The sequence below is a fragment of the Malurus melanocephalus genome, unplaced genomic scaffold (genome assembly GCF_030028575.1).
Source record: "Malurus melanocephalus ecotype Western Australia unplaced genomic scaffold, MMel_1.1 scaffold_138, whole genome shotgun sequence".
Lineage (NCBI taxonomy): Eukaryota > Metazoa > Chordata > Aves > Passeriformes > Maluridae > Malurus > Malurus melanocephalus.
In genome coordinates this window covers 1,367,154-1,382,558 of record NW_026623370.1, presented here as the reverse complement: position 1 = coordinate 1,382,558, position 15,405 = coordinate 1,367,154, and the positions used below count along the sequence as shown (strand labels likewise).

At 37.3% G+C, this 15,405-nt stretch overlaps 1 protein-coding gene across 4 annotated transcripts in view; it reads left to right on the top strand.

The window, feature by feature from the left end:
- Positions 1–15,405, top strand: part of GALNT1 (polypeptide N-acetylgalactosaminyltransferase 1) — a 105,949-nt gene that overhangs the window by 66,487 nt on the left and 24,057 nt on the right. For all 4 annotated transcript variants that reach the window (XM_057371031.1, XM_057371033.1, XM_057371032.1 and 1 more), the window contains one exon: positions 2,709–2,883. In XM_057371031.1, coding sequence (XP_057227014.1) covers positions 2,709–2,883 — 175 coding nt within the window. The remainder of the gene's footprint in view (positions 1–2,708; positions 2,884–15,405) is intronic.

The window sequence follows — 15,405 nt, the reverse complement described above, 5'->3', positions numbered from 1 at the left end:
GAAACCTGTAGCTGCGAATTAAATTTCTGTTTGTTAGAAGTATGTCATCAGTGCATAGAGTCCCTCAAAGGAACCTTTTTTTTTATATTTAACTGACAAAAGAGCATTGTGGTTTGAATTCTTATCAATGTGTTTATTAGTCATTTTGGGARAACGTTGTAGGTTTGTGTTTATGTGAAAACTGCGTGCTTTTGTGGRAAAACAGATAACCGTATACAAAAACCAAGAGAAGATGGTTCTCAGAAACTTGAGAGAAGATGGTTAATTTTTCTTGGAAAGTCACTTCCCTGCCTGTGCCCCAGCTTGACTGTCTGTATTTAGTGAGTTGCACAAAATATCTGAATCTAGTTAGTTGTTGCTGGATTTTTCTGCAAGAAGAATGGAGTACATTACTTAGGTAAAATGTGTAATCAAGCAGTWTGTATTTATTAATAAAATTAAAAATTTTGGCTGATTAATTTGTGCAATTTGAACACCTGGATCTAAGTCACTGTTGTGCTAAATTCTCATCTTAACAGCAAGATCTACAAATGGGAGGGATGAATTTTTGGCTGATTTAGCTATTCATTTTAACTGGTTTAGTGGAAGTTAAGAAAGAATTGGAAGTGTAAATGAAAAAGGAAATTTTTTTTTTGTTCTAAATAGGTAATTTGGTAGGATAAGACCTTCATTCTCAGAACTCTGAAAAACATGGTGCATCTAACTATGTTCTGATAGGGTTTTTTAAATGGTTTTAGGTAYGTAGAACACCCATTGTTTAATCATCTTCTAAGTGAACCTGTGTAGTCATTGCTATACACTTAATAAAAATTGTTGTGACATTCCACATAATGATACCAAGCTGAATATATAAAATTAAGCCCAAATAATTACTTCATTGTATACCATAATTTTAAGTTAATTAMCCCCCAGAAGGCACAAATTCTAGTTTAAAAGGTTATTCAATTGCAAGTCAGCAAGTTTTGGTGCAGGTTCCAACCATACCTTGTTAAGAGGCAAAGATGCAGAGCAAACTGCTTGCTCAGCTTAGCCCATGGCTGAAATGAGCACCTCCGCCCATCTGTTCAGGATTTGCTTGAACATATTTACTTCATCCATTTTCAGTGGATGAGTGGCTGGCTGGCAGAGTTTTGCAGCTCAACAGACAATCAAAGAGAGTTTGRTAAAAAGAAAGCACCCTTGTGATGGGAGGATTTTCTCTGCTTAAATGCTACCATGTGAGTGCSACTGGTACAATCACTTAACTTGAAAATGAAAGTTTCTCAAGGAGCACCTTGTTACCGGTTAACATTAAATGCAGATGGGCAAAAAGCCTCATTTATTAGTAAAACATATTTTAAGTCTTAGTGTTTCAGCAAGGATAGAAGGCTGAGGCTTTTTTTTTTTTTTTTTTTTTTTTTTTTTTTTTTTTTTTTTTTTTTTTTTTTTTTTTTAGTTTTATTCTTTACGTAGCTGTTTACCCTCTGCCTAAGGTTTAATTACACTGCTATCCTAGGTGCAAATTAGAGATAATTTGAAGCTAGGCTTATTTCTCAGGGATTTGGTGCCTTTATTTAAAAATACTAATGTTCCTCTGTTTAGATCTTAAATTACTTTTTCTTTAAATTAAAGCTTTAGCTGAATTTGTAAAGTAGTAATGTATGTCAAATTCAGTATTTGAGCATTTCTGTTTGGGAGAAAAGTGAACAGTAAACACAAGTGTAACTTTTAAAAAATTGTTCTGTTTTTTTCACTTATTTTGTTAAAACCCTGAATAATTCAAGAGTCTCAGTTCCTTTTCTCCTTTTCTTAATCTTCAGTTTGATCAGATATTTGATATTTAAGATTTTTTTGGGTTTAAGGTGTGTAGTCTTACTGTTTTGACTACTAATGTTAAACCCCAAAAGGTAATTTTGTTGCATAAAAATAGCATTAGTACAAACAAGGCAAATTATTTCTAAACTGCTGCTGCCAATGTTATTCTGTCAAGAAAAAATGTGGAAATAAATGTAAAGCAATACTAGAACTTTAATCAAGCCTTTACTGTTCTGGAACATCATTTATCGCAGAGTCACAAAATATGCTGAGTTAGAAGGGATCCATCAGGATCATGGAGTCCAACTCTTGGCCCTGGACAGGATACCCCAAGAATCACACCCTGTGCTTGACCAAAAGCTTGACCAAAAGCTTCTTGGTCTCAGTGCTTGGCCACTCCCCTGGGGACCCTTGTTCCAGTGCCCAGCCACCTCTGGATGAAGAATCTTTTCCTAATACCCAACCTAAATCTCCCGACACAATTTCAGACCATTCCCGCGGGTGCTGTCACTGATCACCACAAAGCAGAGATCAGTGTCTGCCCCTCCTCTTGCCCTCACAAGGAAATTATAACTGCGATGAAGTCTCCCCGCATTTATATTCCAGATTTTTCTTGCACATGCAGGCTTTCCAGGAAAAGTTGAATTTTCCTTTACATGAACTTTGCTAAAGTATATTATGATATAATRGTGGATAGAAATAAATCCTTATTGGTTTTTTCACATTAATTGTGGTGTCTAATAAAAGCACTTAACTATTTCTGTTCAACTCCCAAATGCAAATATTGGTTTTCACTTTCAAAACCTGGTGGTTTTTGAACTRTTCTAAATGAGAGCACTCCTACAGTGTAAATTAATGTATAAACAAAGAAAAACAAGCCTAAAAGGAGTTAGTAACATTTTCTTTCTTTTAAGTTCCAGAACCTGTACAAAAACCCCATGAAGGACCTGGAGAGATGGGGAAGCCTGTGGTCATTCCAAAAGAGGAGCAAGAGAAAATGAAAGAAATGTTTAAAATAAATCAATTTAATTTAATGGCAAGTGAAATGATAGCACTCAACAGATCTTTACCTGATGTCAGGTTAGAAGGGTAAGTACTTTATATTGTATTAAAATGTACTTTATTTAAGTGAAGACTGTGGAAAGGTTAATCCAAAATAACAGTTCAGTTGTCTAAGATGTTCAAGCAAACATAGGAGAATTTTCTGTATGTAAGATACTTATTTGTAAAATAAGATGGAGCAGCAGAAACCAGTTTTCTTCAGTGTTAYTTAACTTTGAATCTGATTACAAGTAAGAAGCCTGTTCAGGGAATAGAAATTAATTTGGTTGAAGGAAAGTTAACTAAAGCATTGGCATTTCAGGAAGAAATCAYTTGTTTGAAAAATTCATGTGCTGCTTGTAATGAGGCAGACTAAAATTCTGCGTTATATAAAGTAGAAGAGATKGGGTGATGAGAGAAATACTTCAAAAATTTTCTTACCTAATGAAATGTGCAAAGCCTCATTTAGATTGCATTATAATGTTTTCTAATATCCATCTGGTTTGGTTTTGATCTTGCTTTTGGAATATTGATCCTTTCAGAGCTATTTGAGTCATAAGTAATTAAAAAGAAAATTGTAGTCTTGTTTTAAAGAAAAATAAGATTGCTTTACTCTCCTGGGACTACTGACAGGATAGCTGATGATTCCCCCCACCTCAACCCCTTTTTTTTTATGAAAGGGACATTCAGGATGTATAAAACTTATGAAACAAAATTTTCCATAATTATCTACATCCTCTTGCAAGAATCAGATGCTACAGAAACCCCATTTCTCTAGAAGCTCTGCTTTGCTGCTGTATACACGAGGCTTAGCTGCTGGATGGATTTGTTTTCATCTGCTGCCTCAGAAGATAATATTAGCAGAGTGAGATGAAGCTCTCGCTGCTTTTCATTTTTAATGAGTGATAAAGAGCTGTTTTTAGGTGCCTTCATCTGTTATGATGAAAGTGATTCTGTGTAGTGTGCGAGTTCCTGTTAGTGCTGGTGTTCTTATTCACAAGTCTGAAATAATGTACCTTTTCAATCGATTTTCAAATACAAAAACATGCATTTGAGGATCTAAGAAATTGACTTAAAATTGTGAATTTTGTGAGGTCTAGACTTTGAATTAGCCAAAAATGGAAAGAGAAATTGTTATAAACTATTAAAGAATTCTTACCTAGGCATCACTCAAATTTGAAGACAAGTGAAATTGCAATTTCAAAATCCATTTTAGCTACATAGAAATTTTTGTCTTTCATATTTGGCTGTGCTCTGCAGTTGTTGTGTTYCACAGTAAGACATGTGCTCTAAGTTTTGTAATGTTGCATTTGCTTCTCTTTTTTATTTTTTCTGGATACAATACTGTCACTATACTCCATGTGTGAAAGTGGAATCGTGGAATAAAATTTTGGTTATAGTCCCAGGGCATAGTTTGATTTTTCTGTTTATGTAAATTCCTGCCAAAATTCTAACATTTACATGCTATATGAAYTTTTAGTAGTTTTTGAGAGAAAAATTCTTCCCCAAAATCTCTTCTCTTTGTCATCTTTTCAACGTGTACTTTATAAGGTCATGCTAATTAAGAAGTTGTGGGGTATGTTAACATTCCTCTGGCAGGTTTGAGAACAATGCTGCATTTACAATGCAAGGGTATTTTATCTGTATGTGTGGATTAGTATTACTCTTCCAGAACACTCTAACCATTTTCAGAATTGTGAAAGCTATAAATATACTCTAGTGTTGTGTGTATGTCTTACGAAACTATTTATCTGATTAGTCAAAACACTCCAAAGTCAGAAATCCTCTGTGCTGCATTAGTGGAATGACTTCTGTTATAACTTGTTCTATCTATGTCYCTGGTAATATGGAAATAGTTTGTGGAGAAGGAGAATGGGCAGTTTTTAATCATTCCTTACCACATTTATGTGCCTACAGCASAGCTGCCAGTAGCACTTTCAATCAAGGTTTTGAAAAAGCAGGATATGTTCAAAGGCACACTTAGCTGTTCAACCATGTAATTATTTTCTTCACAAGTTTTGTGGGTTGCTTCCTTTAATGTGGTGTGGCGGGAAGAAGTGATTATTTCAAGTCCTCTAMTTCTCCAGCATGTCAGTTTTTCTGAAGTACAGAAGCCTGCAGAGGTTTTGCCTAGCGGTTAATCATTGGAAAGCTGGTGGAATTAAGAGTGCCAGGACCAATTTGCCACATGTGTTTARTGGGAATGGCATGACCTGTCAGCCRCAGAGCAGCCTTTGAAGTAGACTACATTATCCTTCAATTAATTTCTAGTTCTGCCAAGCCCCTATCACCTGTGYRAASACAAGTGTGTTGGTCCTGGAGTGCTCACAGGTTAAGYTCTGCAGATCATCCACTCTGGGCATCCTGTTTATGTTTTGGCCAAGMAATTTTATTCCCTTACTAGAAGAACAAAAATACGAGCTTCTTTAATAACTCCTGGGCACTTCTCCAGCTAAGGGAGCTYCTCAGTACAAGTCATCTACAGAAGCTGGCATCTCTCTTCTGCCAAGTGCACCCCAGATGTATTTACAGGTTGATACTTAYTTTTATTACTTGGCACAAAATTACTGATGCCCACGGACACCCACRAAACCATTGGCATCTGCCTGAATTGCTGGTCACTTTGTGTCTGTAACTGGGAACATTGTTCTACTTATTCTTTATTCCAGCTGAACGTGATTTACTCAACAGAAAAAGCTAAACCAGAGGTAATTTTTTTAGGCTGGATATTTCCCTGAGTCTGGACTGGAACATGGTAGTGTAACAAACTGATAYAATGGACGAGGCTGCAGTCTCTGGAGGAAAGTTGTTGCAGGGGAATAAGCAGCTGTGCATACCAGATTGGTTTTAAGTTGTTAATAGAATAATTCTTGCAAGCATGTCTTATTCTAGTCTGTGAATCAATCATCAGAGTGGGAGTTGATTCACAGTTGCCAGGAAAATATGCAGCTGTGGGCTTGACATGACAGCAAAGAGTAAAAGATGGATGATCAGGAACACTGGAGTCTTGCCTTGATTTTGCTGAGGATGAGGGAGGCAATGAATAAAATAGGTGCCAATGACTAAAGTACACGTTCAGATGTGCCTKTGTGCCTTTAGATTGGTGTTCAGGCTGGAACGTTGGGGGGGTTGAAAGCATGACATTTGCACGTTAYATGACTTGGTTTGGCTCTCTGTGCTGTTGGAGGTGACTTCAGAAACTGCTTTGCAAAATGAAGAATGAGTATTGTGTTCTAAGGCTGAGCTTTCCAGCCTGAATTCATTATTTAACGATTTGTGGAATACATAAAACGTTAAAGTAGACATTTGTTCCCTGTTGTGAGAGTTTAAACCAAATTTTGAGGTTTTTGCACTTGGAAAGAGCTGCTGAAAGCACTCTTCTTTTTCAGGCACAAGCAATCAAGGCTTCAAACAATGAAGGCATAGCTGGGACAAAATGGTTTTATGTTCATGTAGGCTCTGGTCCCCACTGSAGCTTGTGATACAGTTCTAGCAGGGTGTCATATTTTGCAGCTTGAGATTTCTTAGAAAGGTGATGGATTTCAGCAGGAGGAGTATTCGTGCTCCTCACTGATCACTCACCAACCCTTTCTCCAAGCCTACAGGTTCTATATAATTTGGCATAAAAGATCTTCTTTGTCATTTTTTCCCTAGTTGGTATAATTTTGCCAGAATTAAGGATATCAGACATGTTATTATACCTCAGTTAGTTTTGCATGAGGTCTAGGATCTCTTAACTATCATTTTCTCAAACTTTCTGCATTCAGGAAGGTGGCTATGCTGGTGTTTTGAGTGGTATAGATCATGTTAGTGTATAATCAGAGWTTTTAGCCAGACGGCCCTTGGTATTTGAGTGAGCTGTGTATAAATCCATACAAACTGTGGAAAAAAGAAAGCAAATATGTTTGCCCTATAATTTATASGATATTGTAGTTGAATGAAAATGGAACACATCCATTAAATTAACACAACCTCAATGTGATGAAAATAGCTTGAGTGGAAATATTCGTAGTAAAAAATGTGAAGGCACACATGCACGAGCGTGCTCTTGGAACTCAAATGTGATATTTCATGTTTTTTTTTTTTCAATGACAACATTCAAGGTACTTGCTTCTATAGGAGGCTTGTGAAAGTGTGCCCTCTACTTATTTTGATTCACAAGAATAGCTAAGTGGGTAGTTTTATACTACATATAATTTTTTATAAATGTGGATTGCAGAATTAAAAATTGTTCYCATCACTTCTGTTGATACTAAACTGATGATTGTGTGGCTTGGATGTTCGTTGACTGAATGGACACCAAAAAGTAGGGRAAAAAAAGTATATTTTGTTGATTCAGCTAACTGAAGCAACACACACTGCAGCCAGATGACTACGAGATCTAGTGGAAAGAAGGGGATGGCGCAAAACTGTCATGGTGAAAGGTGGATTTATTGATTTTGGCAGCCCGTAGTCATACTGGATTAGATGGAATATGGTGGGAAAAAAAGCTTTCTTACAGAACCTGTGTGTTAAAATACCCATAAGGCTATAGGGGTTTAAATAGCTCCATAAATTATGATATATTTTGTGAACTTTGGGTATTTATTTATCTCACGTTGTAGTGATGTAAAGATAATTAAAAAAAACAAAGTTGTCGGCCTAAGTGGTGGAGGACTCAGGAGCTTTTGACACAAGCTAGAAATCCAGGCAGTTAATTAACCTGGCATCTATAAAGAAAATCTGCTGACCTCATCACCAGCCATGTAACTTTCAGCAATGTCATGGAAGTCTGAAAGCATGTGAGGTATTAAAGACTTTACTGTTCTTTCAAGCAGGAATGTTTTTTCATCTGGCTTTTGTGGTGCCTTTCGCTTGTTGCTGGCCCCCTGTAGAATCAATGTTTGGAATTGTTCTTGTTCACATTGATTTAGTGAGTTAGCTGAAAGAAATTGCCTGTGAACCTTTTTCCTGGAGAAAGCCTAGAGGGAGAAAAACTAGCATTAAAAATCAGCTTGATTCCTGTAAACTGCTTTTTTGGGGGAGGGGTTATGCTACACACACACACACACATATACATATATATATATATATATATATATATGTGCACAGACACTTGGCAATTTCCTTAGTTGTGCTCATCCATTTTGGATGAGCTGCCGTATCCTGAAATTTATTCAGATTGTTAGGTCAGGTATGGAAAATAATTTGTCTAGAGACCTTAAGGTTCAATTCCAGTCTCTGAGGACAGAATTGGTTTTGCTTCTGTCAAGAGTTGATTTTCTGTGATCGCCTTCAGTACAAGGAAAATAGTCAATTGCAGCTACTATTACTTATGTGAAGTTCTGCTTGAATTATGTAACCACAATGGTTTTAAGAACCATTTTGGATTTTGTTTTCAGGGTTTAAAGAAGATTTCTACTTGACTCATGAGATAATGCGACCTTTCTTATATCCAAATCTTTGAGATCAGAAGAAAGGAAAATTTCATACTCTTGATGTCAGGTAAATTATGTAATACTATTGAAGGCAGATATTAAGCAGGCTGCGTTGAAATGTTCAAGTAAGGGATTTGCCTGCATTCAGGGCAGAACGTCTGTAGAAAGACCTGTTCAAAAGGATTAATTGAAATTGTGATATGAATCATAGAAAAGAAGGCCTCTTCCTAAAATGAATTGTTCTGATTTGATTGGAAGCAGCAGCTTCAGGGTAGTGTGAAGTTTTGTTGCAACCTCATCTGCAGTTCTTTCTCTTTGTTCAGTTGCAAGTTAAATCTGTGGTTGTATGCAAAGTCTGAGTAGTGAAATGTGGTTTGGCATGTTACAACAGCCAGTGATCCCATCTTTCTCAGAAGAATTGCTTTTAGTCCTTTCAGCTGTATTGCTTCAGTGTGAAAATCAGATCTTTATCCAGCTTGATTGTCTTCAGTTGAGGCGTTTGGAGCGTTCTTAACATTTATGTAAAAAGCARATTCATTAACACCCCCTCTTAAATATATTATGAGGCTGCTGCTTATAGTCAACGATCCTTGTGGGTCCCTTACAATTCACCATATTCTGTGGTTCTGTGATCCAGGAAAGACTTTAGTCAGTGTTTACCAGAAAAACACCACRTGACTTGAATCCTGGTGGTTCTTGAGGTAGTGTTTTGACACTTTSTCTGCCACCCTGCTACAGGGCGTTCTCCCTGGAGGGAAATGTAGGTCAGTCTCAGTAGCTTCAGGGTGACTCTGAGAGTCTTATTTCAAAACTTGTTTTCACCTGTGATTTAGATAGAGASGAGGTTTTTGTCTTGTTGGGCATAGCAATGCCTCAGTTCTGTTACATTAACTTTATTGTWGGCTATAACTTAAGGCATATGAACAGGTAAGCAATGGAATACTGACATTTTATAGCACTGCAGTGATATTCATCTGACATCAGTAATTAAACCTGAGATTTCATGAGGAGGGGCTCAGATTTTCTGGTTTTGTTTTCTGTCGATCTGGAATTAACTTTTGTAACCTCAGAGGAAAGTAAATGTGTTTTCAAATTAAAGGATACTGATGCTTCCTTTCCAGAGACTCTCAATATATTTTAATACTGAAATSTGTGTTATTTGTACTGCATCAGTAATATTAAACAAATTTATTACAGAGGCTGTGCTGTGTAGTATTYCCTCAAAACTTCAGATCTAACCTGATTTTCAGCAAGACTTGGATTGTTCCTATGCGTCATTGTCAAATTTAAGTCCTGAGATGCAGTTTATTTATAACTTCAGTTTTTATTTATAACTGCTGTTTGTACTATGCAAAATAAAAAATTGTACTAAATTTGTAAGATGACTAAACGTGCTTTCCTTCCCTAGCCCCAATCTGTTGCTAGTTCAGCTTTCAAAAATGCATTGGCACTGTGTTATCGTGCTGCACGTACAAGCACCAATCTGAGCTCCACTGGGATTTCCCAACTGAGCTGCTCAGTGCACAGGAGACACTTTTACTTGTATTCCATCTCTGTCCTTTAACAGAGTGCTCTGGGCTGTGTGCACTGAGGTAGAAAACAAGGATTGCATACATGTTTTACTGCTGTTCATGTTTTTGAGCCGCTGTAARTTATTGCTCATGACTTGTTCCTTTGAAAGGCTGGTAGAGTATGGGAATAAAACTGGAAACAAGTGGAGCAAATCATGGCTCAGGTAGTGTCTGAGTCTATTAATTTTCATGATTAGGTAAGCATCAGTGGCCTTGTTTTGAAAAATCCATGTTAAAAAAAAGTTCCAAAGTGTAACTTGTTCTCTCATTTCTCCTCTGTGGAGAATACCATGTTGGCAGCATGAAGGCATAGAAATCTGCCCCATAGTAYTTAGAAATTTAGCATTTATTTCTAATGCAGACTGTAATCATTATCTCATGTTTCTAGAAAATGACCTATTTTTTTTTATTCCTCATTGTCTCCCACTGCATAAGCATTATGGTCGTGTATGACTGATTTCCTACAAGACCTCTGCCTTGCTTCAAGCTTTGYTTGGGGTGTGATTTTTTAGCCTATGAAAAGGTATTTAAGTGCTATCCAAATAGTAAATCCTTGTTTTTCACTTTCAGAAATGATTTAGCATGCCTTAGAAGGGTGTGCAGGCAGACCACTAATAACATTGCAAATATATCTTTCAAGATTTGCCAACATTACMCATGTAGCACTCAATCCTGAGTCTCAGGAATAATTCCTAAGTAAATTGATCCATGAATGCAATTTCATAATATTGATAAAATGCCAAGTGCTATTCTGTAATAAGATGGCTGCACAGTTGTAGGGTTTTTCCAAGGTAATAGTTGGAGTGTTTGTCAAAGACCCAGCAGTGAACTGAGAGAGGCAGCCTGAGCACAGTGCAAGTGATGTCCTGCGTTCTGGAGTCTCTGCATGCCCAGCTGTTGCTGGAGGGRGTAGCCTTTTTTAACTCTGAGTTGGACACTGAGCAGATCAACTAGGTATCAGAAGAATTTCACCTTCTGATGAGTTCAGTAGAAGCATCTTGTACAATCACCTGGTAGATTTCTTCTGCCCTTGCAGTGGTGAAGTACCTTTGTTTCCTTATTCCCTCACTGGTTTGAGAGAAAGGGAGCTTCCCCATCTGTCAGATGTGGAGAAGGATTGAGCATGTATGGTTGTGTTGTTGTAGAAACGGCAAATTGAAAAATTGTTTTCTTTTGCTGCAAGTTTGTGCTGAAGCAGCAATTAAACTCTGAGATTTAATGGCTTAATTTTATTTGGACGTAATTGCTTGTTGTCTCTTCTGGTTATTTTTGTAATGTCTCCTGTGGACTATTTGTACTCTGGGCTGAAAGAAAATGTAGGATAGCAGTTTATTCAGAGGCTCTTCAGATGCATTTGAGGTAGCATCAGGTAGTATTCAAGTGGTTATACTCAATCCATCTGAGATTTTTTTTTAACATCTCCCTGTGTAAAACATGCRGAGCTCCTACGAAAGTTTCAACTTGCACCTTCACAGTCACAATAATGGAGACACAGAACAAAACTCATAGGTGCTTTTAGCCTTTCATTTTAAAAACTTTTATAATAGATTTAAAGCTTTGAATTCTGGCTGCAAGGGTGTAGGGGACAACAACATTTATTGTACTGTCATTGTTCTTCTTTTGCAGTGTTATAAATATATGCTAGGATCTGTCCACCTTTCTTTGCTTTTAGTCCATTAAACGTGATTTCGAGTTACAAAGTATTCTGACTTGTTGCATTGCCCTGTGTTCTTGGGGAGATGTARACCTAGGATTAACTATGTAATTGTAATGAACTGGGCCAAACACAGAATCGTAAAATCACAGAATGGTTTGGGTTGGAAGGGACCTTAAATATCATCTAGTTCCAAGCCTCCTGCTGTGGAGAGGGACACTTTCATCTAGACCAGGATGCTGAAAGACTCATCCAGCCTGGCTGTGAACACTTCCAGGGTCATCCACAACCTGGGCAGCCTGTTCCAGTGTCTCATCACCCTCGCAGTAAAGATTTCTTCCTCATATCTAACTGACCCTATTTCAGTTTAAAGCTATTCTCCCTTRTCCTGTCCCCCCTCCACCTCTTTTATATACCCCTTAGGTACTGGAAGGTGCCATAAGGTCTCTCCAGAGCCTTCTCTTCTCCAGGCTGAATAATCCTGTCTCTTCCAGCTTGTCTGTGTAGGAGAGGTGCCCTCTGATCATCTTTGTGCCTTTCCTCTGGACTTGCTCCAACAAGTCCATGTCCTTCCTATGATGAARGCCCCAGACCACAATGAGATGCTCAATATTCTGAATATATGATGCAAGATTGCAAAAAGATGAGATTCTGTGAAGAATGTTTGTGAGCATCTTACAGAGATCAGAGCAGAGTCATGTCTTTATAGTCATCTGTTTGTAAAACCGCTTTAAAAGGTCTAGATACTAAACTTTTTTTCTCACATTTGATTTTGATGGGGCATTAAAAATCTTCGATAATTTTAATTCTATTTCCTGTGTAATTTTCCACTTTATTTCTGTTGTGATTTAACCCCAGCTGGCTGCCTAGCCCCATGCAGCCTCTTGCTCACTGCACCCAGAGTGGTCTGCRGGAGAGAATCAGAAGGGTAGGAGTGAGAAAACTCACGGATTGAGATAGACTGTTTAATCAGGAAAGCAAAAGCTGCACACACGAGGAATTAATTCACCACTTCCCAAGGCTAGGCAGGTGTTCAGCCATCTCCAGGAAAGCAGGGCTCCATCACCTGCAACAGTGACTTGGGAAGACAAACACCATCACTCTGATCATATTTTAACAATCTAGGCTATTCTTTTTCTGGGTCTTTAGGTAATAGGACAGTAAGTCTCTGTTTATATTTAAAATATGTGACTTTTTAGGGAGTTTCCACAATCTAAATAATATATGGAGTCACRTTAGCCGAGAGTTTGCATAGTGAATGCCGTAGATTAAGGAAAGGATGATGCTTTCCTTGTGGAGTAGACATTCTCAGCTGCTGTTTGGAGTCTTCATTAAATTACTGGAGATGGCATGCCTTCCTAATATTATGCACTCAATTTTAAAACTGTTTGAGGCATGATCCAACAAAAGGAACATAATGTATTAGTAGCTCATTAAAATTCAAATTGTCCTTAATTCATAGCCTGTGTGTCATACCCCTCATGGTTTTATTCTGCTTCTAATGTTGCATAACTTGGTTGAAGCTAATGCTTTATTTTAAATTCTATAGTACTCCTTTCTGGGGTAATTTGTTTTCAAATGAAAGACAAAAAGAATTCTTAATTTAAATGTTTGTTAATAGAATAAAACATGAGGTTTCCTTACAAGACTAATGTCTAATCGTGGGCATCAAGTGTTGTATTTTATTTGTCTTATCTTCTGCAGCAATATATTCCTGGGGGGGAAGGAGTTACCAGTGTTTTCAAAATTAAAACCGGGAGGTTTTATTTGTATTTATTCATAACAATTTGTGCAAATATAGCTAAAAGGCATACGTAGAAGGGCAGGTAGAAGAAATACTGAAAAACAGATCTCATACTATCAATGCTTTCATTTCTCTCACCTGCAACTATAAATCTTTCCAGAATAATTTCGTWCCAAACGCTTTGTTAAGAACAGCATTCAAAAATGCCAAGCCAGTTTTGTTATGAAACAAAATGTTGTGTTATGCCTGGCAACCTGCCTTGTGTTACACCTGGCAGCCTTTTACGTGTTGGTGCCCAAGTGTCACGGGTTAAACCCAGCCAGCAGCCAAATGCCAGTGTAGGGTCACCCCAAATTGTTACCCCAGGAAGGGCTGATCTCTGGGGTGAGAGTAGACATGTCTCATTATGGCAACATGGATATTCACCTTCTGCAGGACAGAGCAGAAGGAATGCCTTGCAGTGGGGAGGGGTGTCCCCAAAAAAATTCCTGTAAGCCTTCCTGTGGGTGCTAAAAAAGTTCCCCTTCAAAGACAGATCTCAAATGTTTTGATACATTTATACTTCAGACAGTGTAATGCTAAATAAACATTGTAGTCCCTGATCACTTGGCTGATGTTTATACCRGTTCATTGATTTGAGCTCAGTAAAATAAAATCTTCTGTAAAGCCATGATAAAAGGCAAGGCTGAAGATGAGAGATTTCATACTACAATAGTAGATCCTGTGGCTCTCCCAGCATGATATTCCTGGTGAATGACACATTGTTACTGCTTTTCATAGAGAAATGCTAACAGGTTTCTCTTGACTTTTTTACAAATATTCTTCCAAAAAGTAGAGGAGCAATTGGTGGATTTGTATTACTATTGTAGCTGAAGGTCTACAGTCAGAGACTTATTTTCTGGTCTAGCAAGCAGTGCAGCAGAGGGAATAAAACATTTTGRTTTTAAAGTAGCAAAGTAGACTGAACAAGTAGCAAACATGGGGATAAAATTACTTGGCTTATGATTGAATTTTTCATCTGAAATTCATAGCATTTTTGTGAAAAACATTTTATTTTTCAAGGGGTATTACCAAAGAAGTAACTTTTTCAGTTGGCATGCTTTGCAAGTTGTTTTTTTTTTTCACATGCAAAATAAATCAGGATAATGTAGGGATATGTGGAAACTTTCCATAAAGATTTTATAACGTTCATCATTCATAATGATGAATAATTAAATTTGGCATAGTTGTATAATAAGTAGGTATAATACTGAAGGCAGATAGTGCCTGATCCTGCTGCTTGAGTTCTCAGAAATTATTTCACAGAAGCTCTTCCAGATATTTCTTCATTTGCACCTGGTCTTACTGATTCTTTCTGAGATGTCTGTGCATGCTGGGCTTTTGTCACCACCTCAGAGCTGAAATGCCAGTTTGCTGTTGAGAGCTGCTCTCTCTGAGAAGAGCTCTGGCTAACTGAGTTATCCAGCAAATAAAATATTAACRTTGGAGCCTAGTTCTGGCTGACATTCCTGGTGTCACTGGTTGGCATGGTGTTGGGTGCTGAYACTGTGATCCTGCATTGGCAGACTGTTCCCTAAGAATTGCTTTTGTATATTTAGGGTAGAGGATATGTACTTCTCAAGCCTTTGGACAGTGCTGCTGTCAGGATGATTGTCATGAATACTTGTTAATGTATTTTTGTAGCATTTAGATCGGGTTACAATACAGTGAACTGACTCAACAATTTGGGATCTAATAAAAGCTTTTTTGTTGGAATGGAGCTCCGTTGAATATATTTTCTTTTCCRCCTCGGTGTATTCCTTGTGTTTGAGATCTGCATATAGCTCTTTAACTTTGATTCTTAAAGGATTAATACCATCAAATCTTACATAAGCAATTGTGACATTTTTAAATGTGCAGGAGGAACAGCTCTGTGCGGTTATTTTTTAGACCAGAATTGGGGTTATTTTCAGAATTGTGATCTGTACTTTGTGCACAGTATATTGATTTCTCTACAAGATAATGAAAACATCATTTGTTTTAAAATAGCATTGCTGAATGTAAAAAATGTTGGCTGTATGTGGGGTTACTGAAAGTGTATGTCATAGTTTACATAAATGCCCTATATATGCTGTTAGGAGAGCTCAACCTATGGTTTCCATGCTAACTTTGGAATGTGAATATAATTCTCTTTTAATCTGATAA